The sequence below is a fragment of the Tribolium castaneum genome, chromosome 1 (genome assembly GCF_031307605.1).
Source record: "Tribolium castaneum strain GA2 chromosome 1, icTriCast1.1, whole genome shotgun sequence".
In the NCBI taxonomy this organism is placed as follows: Eukaryota; Metazoa; Arthropoda; class Insecta; order Coleoptera; family Tenebrionidae; genus Tribolium; species Tribolium castaneum.
The window spans coordinates 6,910,952-6,933,740 of NC_087394.1; the positions used below are offsets into that span (position 1 = coordinate 6,910,952).

Sequence of the window (22,789 nt, forward strand, 5' to 3'; positions counted from 1 at the left end):
GATAAACAACAAAATTAATAAAATTGATTGTATAAATGTTTATATAAGATAAGTCTGCTGAAATTTTTTACTATATTCATTGCAGTATTTTCACAGAAACTTTTACTTTAAGCGAGTCAATCACAAGCATAATTTGGGTAATTTAAAACTCTTTTAAATAATTTGGGCTTTATAATCGATTTCCAAATTGATATGACGACAGAAACGGGACGACAGTCCGAAAAGCTAAAATTCTGATAAACTAAAAGACTGAGAAAGAGAAAATGGAAAAAACTATGAAAATGGAAAACACTTACGATTTAAAATTTAGTAAAACTGAAGCACTGTGAAAAATTAAGACACTGAAATATTAAAAAATTGAAGGACTGACACACCAAAAAACTGAAGAACTGAAAGGCTAAAAAAACTATAAAACTATAAAAAAGAAACTGATTACCAAATTTACTAATAAAGGAAGAAACTGAAAAAACGAAGAAACTAGAGATTAAAACTCTAAGAAACTGAAGGACTGAAAGTCTGAAAGCCTAGGAAACTATAAAATTAGTAGAAAAAAAGACATTAATAAACTGATTTACGAACAAAGTGGGAAACTGAAAAAGTTAGGAACTGAAAGTCTGAAGTACTGAAAAAACTAAGAAACTTAGAAACTTAGACTGAAAGACTGGAAATTTAAGAAAGTAGAAAACAAGAAAAAAATTGAGAAGAAAAAAACTAATTTTTTTACAGTAGAGTGAAAATTTAAAAGATGTAGAATTTGAAAAACTGGAGTACCGAAAATGCTAGGAATATTTAAAAAGCTATGAAACTATAAACTAGGAGAAAAAAATTGCAAAATTGATCTTCTACTGAAGTGAGTAACTGGATATAAAAATATGAAATTCTGAAAAAAACTAAGAAACCAATTAGAGACTAAAATCTAATTGACCGAATGACTGGAAGGCTGAAAACCTATGAAACGATAAAATTGAAAAAGTAAAAAAACTGAAAAACTTAGTAACTGATAATCTGAAATACACTGACAAAACTAAGAAGGAACTGAAGAAACTAGAAGAGACTAAAACTCTAAGAAAGTAAATGTTATACTGAAAAGCTGAAAAAATAAGAAATTATAAAACAAAAACACCAAATTAAAAAACTGATTTATTGACAGAGTAAAAAACTAAATGTAGGAACTGGAAATCTAAAATACTGAAAAAATCAGGAAATGTACTGATGACTAAAAAGCTGTGAAACTAAAAAAAGGAAATTGGTATACTAATATTGTAATGGACTGAAAAACTGAATAACATAGGCATTAAATTATGAAATACTGTGAAAAGACTTAAGTTCTAAGAAACCGCATTTAATGACTGAAGGGCTACGAGACAAGAGAAAAAATTAGAAAATGAAAAGTGAAAATTAAGGGTGAAAAACTAAAAGACCTAAGAAAAGCAATTTTAAAGTATTGAAAAAAAACAGTAAATGTTCGGAATGACAAAAATTATAGTAAAAATCTATGAAACTAAAAACTAGAAAAAAATTACAAAGTGCAAACTGATGTTCAGATGGAGTGAACAACTGGAACTGAAAAAACTAAGGAACTGATAAACTGACATACCTACCTTGTAATAAAGTAATAAACTGAAAAACTTGGGAATGCTATTCTAAAACACTGAAAAAACTAATAGTTTAGAGACTAAAACATTAAGAAACTATAAAACGAGAAGATTGAAAAACTGATTTTTTAGCTGAATGAAAAACTATAAAATGTAGGAACTAAAAAGCTATGAAACTAACTATAAACTAGAAAAGAAATTCTAATGAGGTGAAAAACTTGAAAAACATAGGCACTAAAAATACGAAATACTGAAAAAGCTAAAAAACTATAAAACTGAAAAATTGATTTTAGAGTGAAACAATGGAAAATTTAAAAGTGGAAAACTGAAATACTGAAAACACTAAGAAACTTAAAGATTAAAACTTGGAAACTGAAGAATGGAAGGCTGAAAAACTGAAACCAAAAAAAAGAATAAATCGAAAAACAGAATTTCTATTTATATTCTGTAAAGCTGAAAAACTTTGGAATGGAAAACCTGAAATAGTACAAAATTTTTTCACAAATTTACTACAACTCTTCGTAATGAATACATTATTTAATCGAAATTTTATGATATTTAGTGTTTTCCTAAAACAAGCGAAGGCCAAATGATTATTTTTAGGGATTAGGGATATTTTTTGCGTATTTTTTAAACAAAGCAAGCGACATTTATTAAGTATACTTTTTTGTACATCGACTTATTCTAACTAATTAATATTAATTTTGATTAAAAGAAGTTGCAGAAAAATTCAAAAAAAATTCACATGCATAAACAAAAAGGCGAAATATTTAATAACAAACACAAATTTCTGGGTAAGTGGTAATTATTATTAGATAATGTTTCTCCTCTTAAAAAAATTAATAAACATAATGCGAAATTTGTAAGACAGTTTACATCTCTTTTTCATTTAAATACTTTATTACTACTATTAAGACGAAGGCTTTGTGTCCTTGGCATTTTAACTTAAAAAATGGTAGAAATAACCTTCGAATTTAAGTGTGTGAGAATTCAGAGTCGGCTATATTGTTATAGTAAGGTTGAGTTTTGTCCACTCCTAATGTGATCTATTTTTAAATCACGTTGTCTTAATGTAAGTGAGAAGGACATCAATCGTACCCAACAACTTTATGCCGTCAAACGTTTAAAAACACCAGTGTTTTTCTGTTATTCTAATTTCGAGACGGCTGCAAATAGCAAGGGAAGAAAATACATGCATTCCTTCTCCACCTCTTTATGTAAAAGCAAACTGTAAATTTATTTGCATCACAATAATTTATGGGATTTTTTTCTACTCACTTATAATGTGCCAAATACAATTTACGCCTTTCTATAAAATAGCAGTAATTCACAAAAAACAATATTAATTTATTGTCTTTTGCATTGTAAATAATTTACATAATTGACGAATTTCCCAAAACTAATCTAATAAATTTTAATAAATAAAACAAATTGTTTCATAATTACATAAGATAATTGATTGGTTCTTTTTGTGTTGTTTCCAACATTTAATTACTCAATGAGTTGTCCTTACGTTGATTGCCAAGTTTTGACCGAAATCAGGATCGGATCCAAAATTTTATGCATTGTAGCGAATTAACCATTCCACATCAAAAGCTGAAAAATTTACAACACGAGAAATGATAATTTGGTTGACTTTGCGTGACAATAATCGCAACCGTAAAATTGGTGCATGCGTCGCTGTTATTTCCATATTTTTTAAATTGATTCTTGATTCAAATAATTGTAGCATTTTGGCTTTTATTTCGAATTTTCTAATTATACAGAAGGTGTGGAAGCAAAAATTAAAAGATAATACATGTGCAAAGCTTTGACTGCACGTGTAGGAACGAATTGCATTCGCGGTCAGATTTAATTTTAAACTGGCGACTGAACGCTATCAAAAGCAATTTTGTTTGTGCTATGTAATCGCAGTTATTGATTAAGTAACTACAGTGTAAAAATTTGATTTAAGAAAACTAAAAAAATAATAAGTGCTACTTAAGGAGGAGAATCCTTTTTTGGACAAAATTATTCATTAGAATTTGTAACAAAAATATTTAATTATGGTTTGTTATACCTAACATAATGAATTATGTAAAGTAACTCAGCCAGTTGTTTCTTGAATGAAAATGGGTGGACAAATCGAACATTTTTTTAAATTAATAGCACAACTTTATCGTATTTTTTGAAAGTTTACCCGATTAAAAATGGCAATAATGAGCTAAGATTTCGTTTTTTGTGAATATTTCAAAAACTACAAAATATAGATATAGAAGATGTTGCAACAAGTCTCTATAAAAATCGATGTTCTTTTGACTGCTATTAAAAAAACATTGTTGGGCAAAATGTAATCTAGTTGATAATTAATAATTCCAATTAACCTGTAATTTGTAATTTGATTACTTTGTAACAAATTATTCAATTAATGTGAGTAACTAATTACAGAGTAATCTAATTGCAGTGTAGTGTGATTACTTTATTTAATTACATTATACATAATAGTAATTTGTTTCTTCATTTTTTTGAGAAAAGCTTAGATACCAATTTTCATAGATCTAACTTAAAAAATAACGAATTTTTATTTTAATTTCCAAAATGTCCAAAACATACGTTTTTATCTTTAACCGGAACTTCAAACACCAATTTTTATAAATACATCTCATAAATAATTACTAATTTTTCTTTCTACTTAAGTATGAAATTAAAAACAAAAAAATTTTTTAAAACCTACACACGTGTTTTTTAATTTTTCAGCAAAGATCCCAATAACAATTTTATGGTATATGTATATTTGACGGATTTCTGGAATTCAAACTTAAATACCCCATTTAACCTACTAAGGGGATGATTCTCTAAAATAATCTCTGTTATAATGTATTTAATTACAAAGTAATCGATTATTTTTTTATTGAATTAATATGTAATTTGTTACAGCTAATAGAATACAAAGTAATCCGATTACATTGTAATTAAATTAATCTGTTATAGAATTATTAATTTCATTACATTGCAATCTGGTTACGCCTAACTCTGAAATAAAGCCATTCCATTTGAAAGAAATTGTGTTATAACGATTTTTTCAGCATCATTGTAAAAGAATCGTAGTAGCCTTGCAATTTGACAGTTGACAATCGTGAAGATTTTTGAAGATCCTTCGAACCTTTGGTTATTGAATACAAAAAGAATTATTCGCATATTGTAAAGGGTTCAAGAGCTGTGATATTTTAAATAAACACTTGCAATAAAAATTTACATGAAAAAAGTAAGTGCTAACAAATAACTAAGATAAATTTTACTCAGTTTCAAAAGGTAAATTCAAATATGCAATAATAAATGATTATTATTAAAAAATTTCAAAGTTGATACTAATTTCTCATCGTTCCGAAAACTCAGCCAATTAAAAAATAATTTAATTAAACTCAAAATAGTCGGTTTATAGCGTTTACAAAATTTTAAAACTCTAGATATATTAGAATTTAATAAGTTACTAATAATGCTGACCCTAAAAGAATTAGCTTGTATACGTTTCAATGTTTAATGCTTTATAAATAAAAAATTACGCTAGTTACGGCCTTTTATAAACATTATTAATATTAAATATGTAAATAGAATTAACTTTTACTGGTTAATAAGTTTGTTGTTAGGTTTGGATGAAGAGTTACATTATGGTGGAGGCGCCGGTTATAAATTTTTCTTAATTTTTTTTTTAGAAGTATCTACACATTTTGTTTCTCTATACTTTTTCGGTAGGAATATTTTTTGTTACTATTTTATTATTAATGTTCTTGGAAGAAAATTTTGAATGGTTAATTGTTGTTACGCGTAAAAAACGTAAAATATTGGTTTCGAGGATTTGTATCAGATAATGATGTCCATGAGAGTATATCTTGCGTTCTTTGTTTTGTTGTTTTTTAATACAATTTACGATTAGGGGAGGGTGGGGTACGTTGTTTCATTCAAAAATTCAATATTATTATACATAAAACCTAAGATCATGAGCCATCTATCGGCAAAATATTATATTAATGTAATATATCTCAATAAAAGTTGTTTGATTTTAAATTACAAATTTTGATTTAGTAGCCATATGGTAAGGAATCCAATTCAACTAATTAAATTCTCTTAAACTCATGCTAATACAAATAATGAGTATGAAAGAGTTTTGTTATACCACCAACTGATCTTCTAAAAATAAATTTTAACATAACAAATGCCTGTGGGGGCACATTGTTACATTTTTCTTAGGGCACGTTCACAGAAGAAAATTGCCTATTATTAGAGATATATAATAATTTTATAATTTGAGTTTAATGTACACATATGTATGTAGATTTTTCGCTGAAGTAATAAATTGCAAGAAAAAAATATAAAAAATGTAACAACCTGCCCCACCTTCCCCTATGCCTCGACCAAGAAATAATATACAGGGTGAGTCAATAGTAGGTTACTTCTGAGTTTTTTTAAATATGCAACCCATTATAATACTGAAATAATACAGATTCCAGGTGACCAGATCGGTAATTATTTAATAATTTAAAATTAATCCACGATCACATTGTTCTGGATAGTGTCAACTTTGTTTCGACAGTTTTGCTAAAATTTCATTACAGACTAATGTATTTAAAAAATAAAAACCACTGTTGATTCAATTGATGTTTATAAAAATCAAAAAGTATCCAGATATAAGTGCAATTAGTATTTTTGGTTGCATATCTTAGGACTTAGCAGTAACCCACTATTGACACACCCTGTATACGAGAAACTGTAACTAATAATGAACCTTTGTTAATATGTTTTTGTTGATTTTTAGAATAGTACCTATTTTTGTTTTAACTTTTTTATTTAATTTTTTTTAATTTTATTCGAGTTATTTGTTAATCGTGGTTTGTAATGTAATTTTAAATAAAAATTCTGCATTTCTGGTGACAATAAAATTATAATGGGTGTTTGCTATTTAGAGCAGCATAACGAAATGATTAACAATTTTAGTTTCTAATAAATCGAATGAGAGGTTTCACTATTAACTTATCAACGTAAGGTAAATGTTAACTTGGAATTATTTACATCTTTAATTAAATTTTAATTCTCTTTCTGTATAAATGAGTAGTTAATGAGCAAAATGTTAAATACTTCAGACGTTGGCTAACGACTTATCGATACTTACACAACATTTATATATTAGTTTAGTGGAGATTTTCCATCACCTACCATGATGTGCGAATTTGATGGTAACAACTAGATCAGTACCTACTATAAAAAATTTTTTATTAATTTACAAATTTTCAGACCCTTTTATTGTGTTAAGAACACTACTTTTTATTAATGTCAGTTACAAAGTAACAATATTTTGGAGCATTTTTATTATTATATTCTACACAATTGAAATTTGTTTAGAGATTTACTACATGCTCACCAACTTTAACATAAACCTTTTAATTAGATATGGTCCTATAACGACATTTTTTCTACTTGTAAGTGAAATAAAACCGTTATCTTTAGCCTAACACTCGTCATTTTTGAGATGATTGTCACAGCTGTTCTTCCTGTGATTTTGGGAAAGGAAATTTTCGAAGTGTTGGCGTTTCAGTGTAACACTCGTTGGCCTCTTAACATGATACGAAAAGATGCCCAAACAAAACTCAAGAGAAAATGCCAGACTATAAATGGCTGTCTGTTATGCATCTTGGTGATTCTTTTGAGTGCATTAGGTGTCAATATTCCGTATTTTGGAACACAGAGGGAGCTTCTTATTTGTGTTCGAGTTTTTGAGGAATATTTTGGCGAATGGGCCTTTATTCCTTACTATCTTTATTTAGCAGGATTTCCATTCTTGTATTATCATTTTTTAAGAATCAGTTTTGGTTTTGCTTATGTGTTTCTAGAAGCGCAGTTACAATTTTTTCTTATAGAAGAATATTTGTTTGAAACGTATCAAACAGATCATGAAAAACAGTGGAAATATTTGCAGGACACTCGGTACCAACAACAAATAGGAAAATCCTTACGAGATTGTATTGCACATCATAATGATTTAACAAAGTATATTAAACAGTTTAATTTGAAACAAATATTTTTAGATAAATTATTTACAGGTTGGTGAAAATGAGTGTGAATGTTACTGTCACAGCAATGCCAATTTTTCTCCTAATTGGGATTATTCTTTACATCAGTAGTTTTGCATTCATTATAAATGTAATTTTTCTGCGAAAATTTCAAAATTCGTGACAGAATTAGTTGTAGTTTGCGGACACCATGACCAACATTTTAAAAATACGAGTATTCTTGTTTCTCGCAAGTACTATGAGCATTACTATATTGTTTTGCTGGACAGGTCAACAGTTGATAAATGTGGTCTGTAAACAAATTACTCGTAACTATTTTTCTAGCATTTTGCTTTAGACGAGCAATATTTTTTTTACTTTGAGTGGAGCTCCTTGGTACTACTGGAATCTAGAAAACGTAAAAATTCTTTTGACGTTTCTAACAAATTGTACCAAAAATGAGAGCATTGTTTTGGCTGGGATTCGTTTAGACTATCGAATGTTTGTTTCCGTACGTAAATGTAGCTCATGATTTGTGATTTTTTAATTATTTTTTCAGATGTGTAGAATCTCCTTCTCGTATGCTCTAGTGTTGTTCAAACTTCGTAAACGAAGTCTTGTTTATTAATATCAAACTAATATGTTTTTATTTTGTGTTTTGACCTTGTGTTATTAATTATTATATCGAATATACTTAATACACCATGAAAAGGTAGTGCGATTTGGCGTTTACAGAACAACTAAATGCTAATAAAATATCGCCACATTTTACGAATTTTTTTTCTTCCACTTTATAATCGCAAAAAACAACACAAATTTGAATTGGAATTCGAGTACACATAATTATTATACAGTTGTTATTAATGGATACTAATTAATTGCTCGGTAAATAATTGTCATTTTCTAAGTAAAATGGTGTAAAATGCTTGGTATTAAAATAAAATTGCCACTCTAATGATTTCCTGGGAGGGTTGAGACACTGAATGTCAATTTTCGAAATTTTGTTTTATATACGTCTGCTGGCTCTTGTAAAAAATAAATTGGTATAGAAATTGCAAATTTACAGAAAAATCAAAAAATTAAATAAACAAATTTAAAGTGGAATACTTACTTGCTGTGTTTAGATAGCGTTAAAAATGTTTAGCTGCCTGTTATTGTTATGTTTTTATTTATTTTACAATTTTTCACCTAGTGCCAATGATTTATACTTAGGAAGTACATTTAACTTTTTCCTATTATGGATTATCGTAGATTTATTTAGAACAAATTTTTTATTGGATCAATATTACAGGATTTAAGTAAATAAAAAATAATTAAAACATTTTATTCATTTTAGGTGAATGTTTAATATTAAAAAAGTATATTTGTTTTCTGATTTACGTTTATGTTAGTTAAAAATAATCTAGACAATTAATTATTTATTTAAACAAAAGACACTTTTTCGTACAGTTGTGGATTTTAAAAAATCGTTCGGTTTTTACCCAACATACTGTAGTTTTGGAAAAGTTAATAATTACAATAATAATAATAATGACAATTAGTACTAGATAAATTAATTACTAATTTATTACTACTTAATTTAAAGAAAAATATTTAACCCACTAATAAGCGCTTTCACTTGATAGAAAAAAAAATCTAAAGATATGGTTATTTATTCCATTTGTGTAAAATTTCAGGACAACAATTTGAAATAACAAAAAAATTACACTTGAAATTGTGAATTTTGCGAATTTTAACTTTATACAGGTGTTTCAAGCGTTTCAGCGAATCAGTAAAGTTTGCTGTTAGGTTCCAAATGTTAAAATGCTTGTAAATTATTATTTATTCATATTTACTAATAGATTTGTAGTTTGTAGCTTTTAAATTTTGTTTTATAAAATACAAAAGTACAAATTACAACTTATAAAATTAAAGTACAAACAGATTTTATCATCTTACAGGTATTCTGTTACATACTTTTTAATTTTTTGTTGGAATTTCTTTCCAACACACCAAACGTTTGTTTTAAACACAACACGTTTCAACCATATTCTCACCGAGGATGACCACTTCATGGCTGTTTAAAATAAACGTTTAATGTTGGATTTTTTTGTGTTTTTGTTATTCAAAATTTTTAACAAATAGTACTAAAGACAGATTTACCTACATTTTATTGTAGTCTCTACATGGGTGTAGTTTAAGTTAAACTCCTACTAGTATGTTTAAAGGTATTTTCGTTATGTTAGATTATTACATTATTTTATTTCAGTTTTTCGATGCGCTATTAAAATATTGAAATTAAAAGTATCGGTAATTATTTATTAAATTAAGCATGGAAACAGTGATTCTTGCAGCCGCTGGAACTTTTATATTTGTTGAAATAAGTAGATAAATGTCTAAAAATTGTTGCTTTAGTATTTCATCCGCTGCCAATTTACAATTATGTGTTATTACCGTTAAGTATTACGTGCAGTCGTTGTGAAAAAAAACTATCCACGAAGTTATACAATCTTGGCTCAAATTAATCTGCAATGACTAATGTTATTATTGTTACATTAAATTAGATATGGTGCCATTATGCCCAACAGTGCTGATTTTTCTCAAAAACCATTAATTATAGTACAAGGAAAACCTTTATCATTTTTCATCGCACTAACAGATTTCCCATAAACGGAAATTTTCTGTCACTTTTTATTTTTACTTATTTTTCTATTTTCGTTGCTTTTATCCATTTCAAAAGCGAAAGTAAAATCGCTGACTGACAACACAAGAAAATTTGGTAGCCAGTTAGTCATTAATAATAGACGTCCAATTTTTTAGGACTTGTAATTTTTGATAGTAAAATCCTATTAACAAAAATAATCTTTTTCTTTCATAAAACAGAAATTACACTAGTTTACAAAGTTTTTTACCAAGAGGTGAAACCAATGTGTACCTATCAGTAGAATAATTATCCCTAAGTCTGACACTGAAGTCGAAAAAAAAATTGGACAAGTTTCTTAAATATTCGTTACAAAGGATAAGTATTTGAGACAATTTTTGCAACATTAAAAATGTTACAGACTGGTTCTTCTTTAGTACAATCAGGGTGAGTTTATCTTAATGTAGACTAATAGTAAAAGAACAACATATTTTTATTCCAAAAACCTTGATAATCCTCTTAATAAGACTTTAAATCTTGATGGAAACATTCACCGTGTTCATCGCTTAAGCTTCCCAGAATTTGTTAGGATAATTTAAACACAAACATAGAAAAAGTAGTTTGGGCTTAATTTACACTTACTTGGTGATATTTTAAAGCCAATAAAATATTTAAGAAGTTGTTAATCACGTCAATAACGAATGTTAAAGACACCACAAAAAGATTGATTCAAAACCTTTGAAAAATTAAAAATGGCACAGATTTTTTCTTTTTGTGCACTGATTAGTGTCAGTTTCTCTTTATCCCAAAAACTTTGCTGTACCTCTTTTCGAATTTAAATCTTGATGAAAACGTTTCTCATTTATTAATCCAGGTTTTATTACGATAATTTTACTTGTAGCTTGTACATTTGTATATTTTTTGTAATACTAATACTAATCAGTAATCACAAACTTAGAAAAGAGTTAAATATAATACCTACCTCTTTTGGTCATTTCCTGAAAGCTGATTTGTTCTGCGAAGTCTTCAAATCTCATAACAAAAACCGTCTTTGTTTTTTGCGTTTCCTGTTTTTAAGTTTTAATGAATTTTACTTCTTTGACAAAAACACACAATTTATTGAACAATTTTTTTCAACTTTACTTCAAAAGGAAAAGTATCTACATGGTGATCATTTGAATTAATAATTAGAGTAGACTTTGATATTTTTTTGCACGAAGACGCTGATTATAATAATTAATTGGAAAACAGGATTTTTTGGGGCGCAACGTGTAAGTTTTATGGTTTTCCTCGAAGACACAAAGCTTCTCGAAACCCAATATCTTTTATAACAGAGTTGATGAAAAATTACTAATACACACCACTTCAATTTTATATGGTGTAGAAAGTCTCGTCGGAAACAGTGTGTAATCTCATCCCGTCTCAAGTGTTAAACCAACTGTATTTTCTAACAGAATTATCAATATGATGTTACGCTGTGATGAAGTAAAGCCCTCGTGGGAGTCTCCAGCTTTGGGAAAAAAGGAAAGATAAGAATAAGACATCGGTGTTGATTAATGCATCAGCAAATTTATTTTGATATTACATGTATTAGACAAGTAGTATTGATAATCAAAACCACAATCGCGCAAGACATGGGAAGATCAAGACATGTTCGTGTGCTTGCACTTGGTTTGTGCGACGGCCCTTGGACGGACCGCAGTACAAAACTAACTGTCATAACAGACGACTAGAACTATTGCAGTATAATGGTTTTGTTAGGCCTCAATTTGACGCATGACTCTATCAATAGTAATATCTATGGTATATCATAATTTTATTCTCGAACACATCCAATTCAAGTCAAAGTAAGTAGTGCAGAACGAGATGTATAAATAATTGGAACGAGATTCGTAGTAATAACGCGGCAGGTGAAAACGGGCGGAAATCATCGACCTAAAGAGAGTACTTAATAATTTCACGCCAAAATCTGGCTTTTTATAAATTTGAGAATTGTTGGAAACGTATAAAAAATTACACGCATTTCACTTCATCTTTTGTTTTTAATCAAACGAAGAACTTTAACACCTACTATAGAAAGTATAAAAAATTAAAAACTACAAAGAGCATTAAAAAAACTGGTGAAATTCTTTTATTTTACACATTATTACAAAGTGCTTTGTTGGAAAGCACAATTATTTAATCAAAATTATACAAAAATCAGCGTTTCTTGTTAAATACTTGATTTTTTTCTCTACGCATTGTTCTACAATTACTTATATTAAAATATCTAAAAATCTTAGATTATCCACTAATTAATTATTATTTCTGGTGCCATTCTAAAATAAATAACAATTTTAAAAATTTAATAAATATTTAGAAACGGGGTTTTGCGCCTTTTTAATGAAATGTCCAAAAGTTGTAAGTTTATGCTTTTTTTCGTATTATATGATCTTGAAAATTTTTTTTTTAGATCAATTTCTTGGAGGGAAACGAAAATTTTTCTAATAGTTTTTTTAATATTTGAGTAATGAGCTCGAGATAAAAAGAAAATTCATCGAAAATGTATTGAGTAAAACAACATCACATTCGATTTATTTTTTATTGGATAAAGAACTAATTTCTAGGACAATTTTGACAAAAATTTTCTAAAAAAAAATTAAAACTTGCTTGAATATGTAAAAATAAAAACATGTTATCGGCTCATTTTTGGATGTATTAAACAAAGTTTTGCAAAATAATTGTCACAATGTAATTATTGCCTTAATTTGGTAAATTTTAACAAAATCCCAAACAAAAACAGAAAATTTTGTTTAAAAAAACACTATTTTCGACCAAGTTTTTTGTTTGGCGAAAATATCCGAAAACACTTGGTGTTCAAAAATGTAAAAAAGCAAGTTTATCAATATTTTTGGCATAATATAATACATTTTCAGCTTGCTTTTAACCAATTTGAGAAATATTTGTATTTCTAACTGACAAACATGTTAAAATACAGGAAAAAGCTAAAATAATGTAATTGCCGGCTAAATTTTGTGATTTTTTTTTTAAACATAACCACAATTTTTGAATGAATTTGTTCATGTTTGAGCTCTTATTTTTCATAAAATTTCGAAAAAAAAAATCGTATATGCTGAAGTGCTCAAAAAAGGGAAACAATGTCATTTTTGGTTCAATTTCGCGATATTTCGGTCACAAAATAGCAAAAATAACACAATTTTCTCCCAAAATATGTTTTTTCGGTTTATTTTTTGACAAAATTGGGTTAAAAAATCAACTAAATTCGAATGCAACAAACAAAATGTCGAACAATTTTAAGAAAATATTTCCAAAAAAAAAACGTTAAAACAATCAAAGGACAAAAGTAACCAATGGTTGGTTTAATCTCGTCATTTTCGCTTGTTTTCAACAAAATTTTAATAAAGTACGCACCAGAACTTAGGTAATTGTCCTAATTTAGTGATTTTTAAGACAGTTTTTTAGCAAAATGTCACAACAAAAAGCGAAAATTTCGTTTAAAAACACCATTTTAGCCAAAAGTTTTTGCTTATTTTTGACGAAGTTTTTGTGATTTTTGATCTCCAATGAATCTTATCAATTAAAAACCGAACAAATAGAAAAAAACATTAAAAATAACTCAGCATGATGTTTTTTTTTCGGTTAATTCTGTCGCTATTGATCCCAGAAAAAACTTTAGTTTTTATTTCAAAAACATGCCTAAACACTGTAGAACGGCAAATTTAACATCATTTTTGGCTTGATTTGATACATTTTTGGCCTGTTTGTGCCGAAATTTTGCAAAAAAAAAATATGTTACTAACTTGAAAACGTGCTAATAAACGCAAGAAAAAAGCTATAATAGTGTAATTTCTAACAGAATTTAGTAACTTTCTTAATTTTAGTTATTAATTTTTTCGGGTTATTTTTTTACAAAATTTCGATTGACTCTAAGAAATCATTTTTGATCCAATTTTGGGATTTTTCGGAATAATTTAACAAAATTTCACAAAAAACTGAGAAGGTAAGTTAGACGTTAGAAGTTTCTACCAAATTTTGTGTCTCCAATTTTTTTTTGGCGAAATTGCCATCAAAAACCAACTAAATTCAAGTGTAACAAACAAAGTAATATCATTTTCGAATTAATTCCGAGATTTTTGACACTTTGACAAAGTATTTAAAAAAAAAACGAAGAAATAACCAAAAAAAAGTATCTCATGTAACAAAAAGAGAAAATTTCGTTTAAAATCTCCATTTTAGACAAAGTTTTTTACTTATTTTTGTGATTTTTGAATCACCAATGAACCTTCAATTAAAGACTGAATAAATAGAAAAAAACAACACAAATGCAAATTTTCAGATATGTTTAGATTAAAACTCTTTTTATTTATTTTATTATTGTGACTAACGGCATTGTTTATCATATTTTTGGAACAGACAACATTTGAGCACCTTGTTTTAGAATGACATGAGAAATAATAATGATTTTTAAAAATTAATCAATTTTAATTATAAAATTATAAGGAAATATTCTGAAAAAATGAACTCAACCAGTATTTAACAGCAAACACTGATTTGAATATTAGTTTTTGAGATACATTTTAAATTTAGAAAAATCGCAGCAATGAGCTTGTTTCGGCATGAAATTCTAAACTAATTTCGGTCGCGAGTCCGCCCGACAGTTAAGCACCAATTACCATCGAGATAACATTAGAATATTACAATAAAATATACCATCTACATTCAACGTTTCTCGAATCACATAAAAACTTTGAAAACAGTAACATTCAATTGATATATTTGGATAGTGATAGTAGAGTACTTGAGATATCATCAATTGCAATATTATAAGTTATAGATCGCCACTGAAATTCAATATAAGTAGGTAGATAGTTCTGCTTAAAGTTATTTCTAAATTAAATTAGGATTAAATATTCTGTCACTAAAATCTATGCGAGGGTGAGCATAACAATCCGCGGTTAAATGGAAACACAACAACGTGATGTTTTACTTACGAATCCAGACAGACATCCATCTTTTTCTAACTCTAGTTATTATATAACCGGGATGTCGACGCGGAAACCCCGCGATCACACAAGAGTGGTTGATAAAAACTTAAGATAAAGAGTCTCTGGTGACCGGCTTTGCGGTCTTAGGCTACTGCGCTTGGGGGTCGCATTGGAGGAGTCGTACGATGGAAGGATCGCTTTTTGCTCCCTCGATGAACTCCTCGAGGCTTAGTTTGCCGTCCTTGTTTCGGTCCATCTGGCGGAAGATTTTGTCGGTACGTTTCTCGGGCGTACTCTCGTCTTCAGGCATCTTCATCACAGACCCCACCATCTTGTAGATTGCCTGACAAAAGGTCATAATAAAATCAACAGTTTTTGAATTTATTACATTATTAATTATTACTGTTCCGTCTAAACCCCACATTAGAATTATTAGGAGTTCTAGCGAGTTTTAATGATATATTCAACTGAAATTTATCTATACGCTGGGATCTGCACAATGAAAAATTTTTCCGGTAATTTTTTTAAATTTCGATGAGTTATTGTAATGGAGTTTTTACAGCTTTCCCTAAATGCCTTAATTTAGCCGTTTTCGAAATATTTAGGCCTTTTGGATCTGCACCTCTCACGTCAAAAATCGGTAACTTTGGCCATTTTAAAATATATTTTGTAATCGTATTCGGGCATTTAAAAAAAGCTTAAGTTCTATTTGTTATTTTCAAATGTCGAAAAAGTTAACACACCCCTTGTTTGTAGGACTAAAAATATCCATAACTCAATATTTTCAAGTGAAATGTTACTTTAATTTTTATTTCACTAACAATCGAGAAGAATCAATCTCTATTGACAGAAAGTATTTTAAGAGAATTTTAAAACGAACTTCTCATTTATTTAATGGGAAATGTTTCTTTGATAGCATAGGCAAAAATATCTGTGACTACTAAATTTTCCGCAATGTCAAAAAAAAACACGCTCGTAATTTGAACATTTTCACAAGTAAGTGTAGGGCACGTTGATACAGGTCGATAGATAGTTAAATTGTCTTTCATTTATTAGTAAAATAAAAATTGAGACATTCATTGGCATTCCTTCTGAAAAAATTGTACTATGGCTTATGAGTACTTTAAAGTTCTTCAAACTTTTTTCCACTTTTGGACACACTAAAGGAAAAGATAAACGCTTTCTCTTTTAATCACCCAACTGGATTTTAAAATCTTTAAAAATGAAAAGAGTTAAAATAGACAATTCAAAAAAACTTTTTCTTTTTTCAAAATTTCGATAGAAAGTCGCGTATGCTAAAACGTTCTCATCGTGAAATCCGCTTTTTGTATTTTTTTTCTTTGACTGAACATTTTTTTATTTATTAATCTGAAGAAATAAAGAGCAAAACTGAATCTTGAACCAGTTTTTAATTTTAAGTTCTTTAACATCAAATTTCTTAAAGCAAAGAACTTCTGTTATAATGCAACAAAATAAAAAAGAAAACCCTTAAAAAAATTGTATACATTAAACAAGACAAATATTTAGTTTCAAAGTGTTTCTTTAATTTTTTGTCCTTTTTGAAAAGAAATTCTCATTGAATTTGTTTAAAATCAATTTTTGTGATGTTTTGCATTAAGTTAAATCAAATTCCTTAATATAAAAGAAAAGTTTTCAATACAACTTGCAACTTTTCAAAAAAAAAAAAACTGATTGTTCCTTTGAAAGCAGATTTTTGTAATTTATTTATTTGATTTTACAATTTTTTTATTCTGTGTGTCTTTCCGATGATCTTGCAATTTCTGGTATTACTCAGTAAACTGAGATCAACATAGAGGCACTAAGTAGCTGTTTATTAAAAACTGAGTGGTAGAACTAGCATATGCTCCATGAAAATAATGACAAGAGTTACCGATTTTTAAAATAAAAAAGTTTGTCTTTTTATCTTTTTTAACGCTCGAAAGAAACAAACATAAAAATTTTTAGTTTTTTCCGTCTGATAAAGCAAGATCTCACCAAAACTAAAATATGGTTTTAAAAAGTCGGAAAAGGTAAAAAAAACACAATTTTCTATCAATTTTTGTTTCTTTGGATTATTTCTTGACGAAACTTCGATCAAAAACCAACAAAAATCAAGTGAAACAAACAGAATAACATCAATTTTGATCAAATTTCGTGATTTTTCGAAGCGATTTTACATTTTTTTAAATCGCTTAAATAATCAAAAAAGACAAAAAAAAAGACACTGTGATTTAATCTTGACGATTTCACTGGTTTATTAACAAAATTTTCCGAAATAAAAAGACGCACTAAAACTTATGTGATTTCTGTCCTAGTTCTCCAATTCGTTTTAGCAAAATCTAATAGCAAAAACTTAGAATTTTTTTTAAACGCCATTTTAGATCAGACCAAATTTTTTGTTTATTTTTAATAAACTCCAACTTGCAAAGTAAAACCTGCAAATACGCAAAAACTCAAAACATGAATAATTCCTTTTTTAAATACAAAAATCGCCATCATGAAAATATTTCTATTCAGAAGGACCTAACGGATTAGGGCTGAGAACCAATTTTCAGATGAAAATTATTATTAGGACTCCAAATACAGTATACAACATTTAGAAGAATATTGTAAAAGTGTCCGTATATTTATAAAATTCGATGAAGAAAAATGGGATTTTGGAGCAGCAAAAGACTACTTTTCATTTTAATTTAAATAAAGCTAAAGCACTTTTCTTTATTAAAGCTTTTTTTTCTGTTTTGCAATTGTTTGATTTACATTTTTCTTTATTTGTTTTTATACGGGCAAAAGTTTTATTTACAGCTCTGTGACTAGGTTTTTGCAATGTAGTAGTAAATAATACTTTTAGCAGACACTCTGTATGTATTGGATAAGAATACTGTATCAATAAAATAATGATCATTTTCATTTGTACCGCCCCCAGAGCAAATTGGGCTAATTTCATGGTAAAATATTCGTACCATGCGATGTAACGTGCACGAAAAAAGTGTTATGCCCTGAATTTGGAGCATTTACTACATTATTTCGCTCTCAAGATTGCCAATATTCGGGAATCTATTACAAGCCACGAACATCCGAAGCCAGGGATAAAAGCTTTGAGGCTTGAGAAGTGCATTATGGATACAGACTGGTAGGTTACTGGGCCAGCAGTTTACGTGAAAAGTTGATCACAAAACCAACAAAAACTCGCCAAGTATTGACAACCAATTGAAAATTTTGAGTAAAAAATCGAATTGCTTACTCGTATTACTTTAAATCAGCAATTTTATTCAAAATGCCTTTGATTTATTTAATTTATTTTGATGTATTTTTTTTTAAGGAAAAACGTATTAACTTGGTAAATGGATTTATTCGAAATTATAATATTAATCTTGAAAATTACATGTAAAATAATAATAATAATAATAATTCAACATTAACTCAATTTTTATTACATACTCTTATGTTTTTTTTTTGCTTATTTAGCAATAGATAAAATTTTAAAAAATCTGGTAATAATAAATTAGTCTCATCTTTTTTGTCTTTCCAATCTGCAGTGCTGCCAACTTCACTTAAGATAACGATTTCTGGTATTTAACAAGATTAAGGCAAATACGAAAAAAAATAGCCAGATTGAAAGAAACAAGGCAGTAATTGCATTTTTTCTTTATTTTCTTTATTTATTAATAAAAATAATAAAACCAGTTTTTCAGAAGATATTTAACAAAATTTCTTTAAGCAAGAATTAAAGGACAATTTTTACATTTCTTGTGTTAGTTCAAAAAAAGTAAGGTCAACTATTGAACAAAACAAGCAAACAAATAGCTCCTTTCCAAAGAAATTTTTCATTAAATAAGCACTTTTTCTTTATAAAAGCAAATCGCATTGAAAAATATGCAAAGTAGAGAGAAATAAACCGTATAAAGAATAAAGTATAAACGTATTCTTATTAAGAATCTGCTTTAAAGTGTTTTCCATCAACTTAAAATTCATAAAATAAAGAAAATTTTCATGAGACAAAATCTTACAATTTCTAGCAATGTTTCAAAACAATAAACCAAGTTCTTGTAAGTGTTCTTAGAAATTACAAAATTAAAACCGTTTTTTAAGTTGGTTTGCATCAATTTCATAAAAGAAAAAAAAAGATAACTTTTAACAACTCAACGAAAGAGAATCACATACACTTTTCATTAATTAAATAGTATTTAAGCACCAGGTGTCGAAAAAATTAAAAAAAAAACTAAAATAAGTATGTCTGGAAGCAGTTTTTGTATTCATAACATCAATTTATAAAAATTTCTTAACAAAACAAAATAATTCACTTTTTTAAAGTGTATTTTTAATAATAATAAAAATATTTATAAATGTTTCTAATAAAAAAATACGCTAAACCGAAAGACAGACCAAAGAATTCAATTTAACTCAATTTTTTAAAATAAGGGATGAAGTTCTTGATACAAGAATAAGCCGAACTTGCAACTTCTGGTACTAAATTAACAAAATATAAACAACTTTAAAAAAAATAAACAAAATAAATTAATAGAAACAAGACGAAAAATTTAAAAGTAAATTTTCGATTTTCTCTTAAAAAAAACGATGAAAATTGTTCATTTTTCGTACTTTTTCCTTATGGTTCATAGTTATTTATTGCCTCGTCAATGATAAAATCGTATTTTATCTACTGTTGATTCCATGGTAAAACGAAATTTTATCATCTAGAAAAATTAATTTCATCATTGTTTTTTGTTTTAAACGTTTCTTTGATTGTTGAATTTTTTAACGTTTGTATTTGTCAATCAAAATAACTCTGTAATTAAACCAAATTAAAAGTGGATGGATTATTTTTATTGTAGTAGACGATAAAATTCACCGTTAACTACTCCGCTCTCGAAGATAAAATAAAATTTTATCATCTTTAACGTTAGCGATCCAAATTGCTCATTTAAAAGCAGATCTTTGTAATTGTTCTCTTTGATTAAACAATTTTATTTTTTCTTTATTAAGTCATTATTCTTTATCAGTAGATCTTGCAATGTCAGGTATTATTCAGCAAAGTGAGGTCACTTGGTGTCCGTTAAATTTATTCCTCCCTTCTAATGTGTTTTAAACCATTTTTTATTTAATTAAAACGTAGCGTTTTCGTGAAATGAATTTTCATTATCTCAATTAAACAAATGAAATCGAGTGAGTGAAAGAAGTAGCAAATGCTCCATGAAAACAAGCCCCAACCTACGCACTTTACGCACAATGAATATTTATATATGGCCTCACCGTGACTATTTCGAGCATCTCTTGCCGTGATATATAACCATTACCGTCTAGGTCGTACATTGAAAAGGCCCATTTGAGCTTTTGTTCTAGTTTTCCTCGAGAGGTGACGGACAGCGCGCACAGAAACTCCCGAAAATCGATGGTGCCATCTCCGTTCGCATCAAATGTACGAAAAACATGTTCTGCAAACTTGCTCGCATCACCGTAAGGAAAAAAGTTACCGTAGATCTTTTTAAATTCGTCGACGGAAAGGTGGCCGCTAGGGCAGTCCTTGAGGAATCCTTTGTACCATTCTTGAATCTCAGCGTCTAGAAAAAAGGAAGAAAACACTTGTGTACGGCTTTTAAAGTAACTAAGAGGGGGGAAAATGGCGTGAAACATTTCTCGGGCTTACAAGCAATAAAAAGTTACATTCGAAAACATTAGATTTATTCGCCGGTTGTATGAAGATAAGAATAGTGCCATGTTCTAGATGGTATGCAAGTTAATATTTGCATAAACATGCAGACGTGGAAAAAGTAGACATAAGACATAAATTAAGAATTCATTAAAAATTGTACGACCGAAAAATAATAAGAATAATTTGTGTTATTTGTGTAACAAGAGAAAAAAAACTGTTCTTTCTTTGTTTCAAATATAATTAAAAACAACTTGTGACTAGAGTTTTTCAAGAAAGAAAGGAAGTGCTCCCTTTGTACATTTGCAGGAATTAAATTTAAATTTTGTTTTAGTGTTAAGAAAAAAATCCTAATATTGCTACAAACAGAAATAAAATTCTGCATCAGCATCCTCTGAATGCTTTAAAATTTGATACTTGACAAAATAATGCAGAATATTGCGAATAGATTGGAACAAAAAATGCAATCTGAAAGCTCGTGAAAATGCAATCGTTGGCTTTTTGATTCGAACTAATTTTTAATGTCGACATAATAATATTTCCAATACAAAAAGTATACAGTTTCTTAGGAAACTAAATTACGAATATTTTTTATTACAAATGTTTGAGTAAAAATAAATCCATAATTGAGTGAAACAACTTTAAAATAAAACTCGGATAGGGGTCAAGTTACATATCTACAGCTTCAACCAGCTAGGACTTTCTTGGTTAGTATATCTTGTTAAAAATAAAACAATAAATTAATAATAGTTTGAATTTCTAGCTGTAGTTAAACCTCATAAATGAGACAAAAATATTTAAATATTTTTCTTTCTCTTTACTGGCGATTCTGATTAATAGATATGCTACAACGAAATAACTAAATCGAAAAATAAGGAGAAAAAACTGATAAGTGGTAAATATTAAACATTTTTTTATAAAAGCTATTTTTATTTGAAATGTGCTTAATCGGAAGAAACAAAGGAATGTCTAGAAGAAGCTTTTGAGTGGATTTGCATTGATTTATTAAAATTCCTTATTTTAAAATAAGGGAACTTAAAAAAAAGAATCAGATTCAACGAAGCAAGACCAAAAAAGTCATTGAATTATTTTCTCTGCGTTTTTTTTTTGAGTTGATTTGCATGAATTTCATAAAATTTCTTGTTCCTATATTAATTCAACAAATAAGAACAGTTCTTAAAAAAATAGACCAGATTCTACAAAACAAAACAAAATAATTCATTCCAAAATTATTTAGTCATTTTATATAATATGAAATTAAATTAAATTATTTTTTTTCTTTAAAGAGATTCTCGTTGAATCATAAAAGACATAAACCGAAAAAAATATGGCTAGTATTAATTCTTAATATGTTTTTAATAACAGAAGTTTTTAATACAGGACTAAGCCCGTCTTGCAATTTGTGGTATTACTTCAACAAAATAGTAACAACAGTTCAAAAAAGTGAAGCAAATTGAATAAAACAAGACCAAAAATAGCTCATATGAAAGCAGATTGTTGTAATTTTTTTATTAGGAGATGTATGTCGTCCAGAAGCAGTTTTTGGATGTTTGGTTGTTTTACATTGAATTAAAAGAGATTTCCGGTATTAATTTAACAAAATAAGAGCAATACCTAGTTAAAAAAATAAGCCAGATTCAATCTAGTTTCGTTGATAACTTATTCTAGAGTATAAAGATTTTATGCAATTTTTTTATAATTAACAAGTTCTATTACGAAGAAATTCAACACTATATTGAACGAAACAGGACAAATTAACTCATTTTTTGAAATTTTTGCAATATTTTTTATTAGTTAAATAATTTTCTTCTTTATGTAAGCGTTTCCCTTATTTAAATTTAATTTGAAAGAAAGAGACTAGAAAAGTTATTGAGTTGTTTGGCATTACAAAAAATAATGATCTAAAGATTTCCTTAATA

The 22,789-nt window shown here is 27.9% G+C and overlaps 1 protein-coding gene across 2 annotated transcripts in view; it reads right to left on the minus strand.

Moving 5' to 3' along the window:
* Window positions 1-11,787: 11,787 nt before the first annotated feature.
* The window catches only part of Nca (Neurocalcin), a 73,163-nt gene continuing 62,161 nt past the window's right edge, over window positions 11,788-22,789 (minus strand). For both annotated transcript variants that reach the window (XM_008201564.3, XM_964275.4), the window contains exons 3-4: window positions 20,474-20,781; window positions 11,788-15,566 (exon numbers count right to left, since the gene is read on the minus strand). In XM_008201564.3, the coding sequence (XP_008199786.1) occupies window positions 15,372-15,566; window positions 20,474-20,781 (503 nt within the window). In that variant the 3' untranslated portion in view covers window positions 11,788-15,371. The remainder of the gene's footprint in view (window positions 15,567-20,473; window positions 20,782-22,789) is intronic.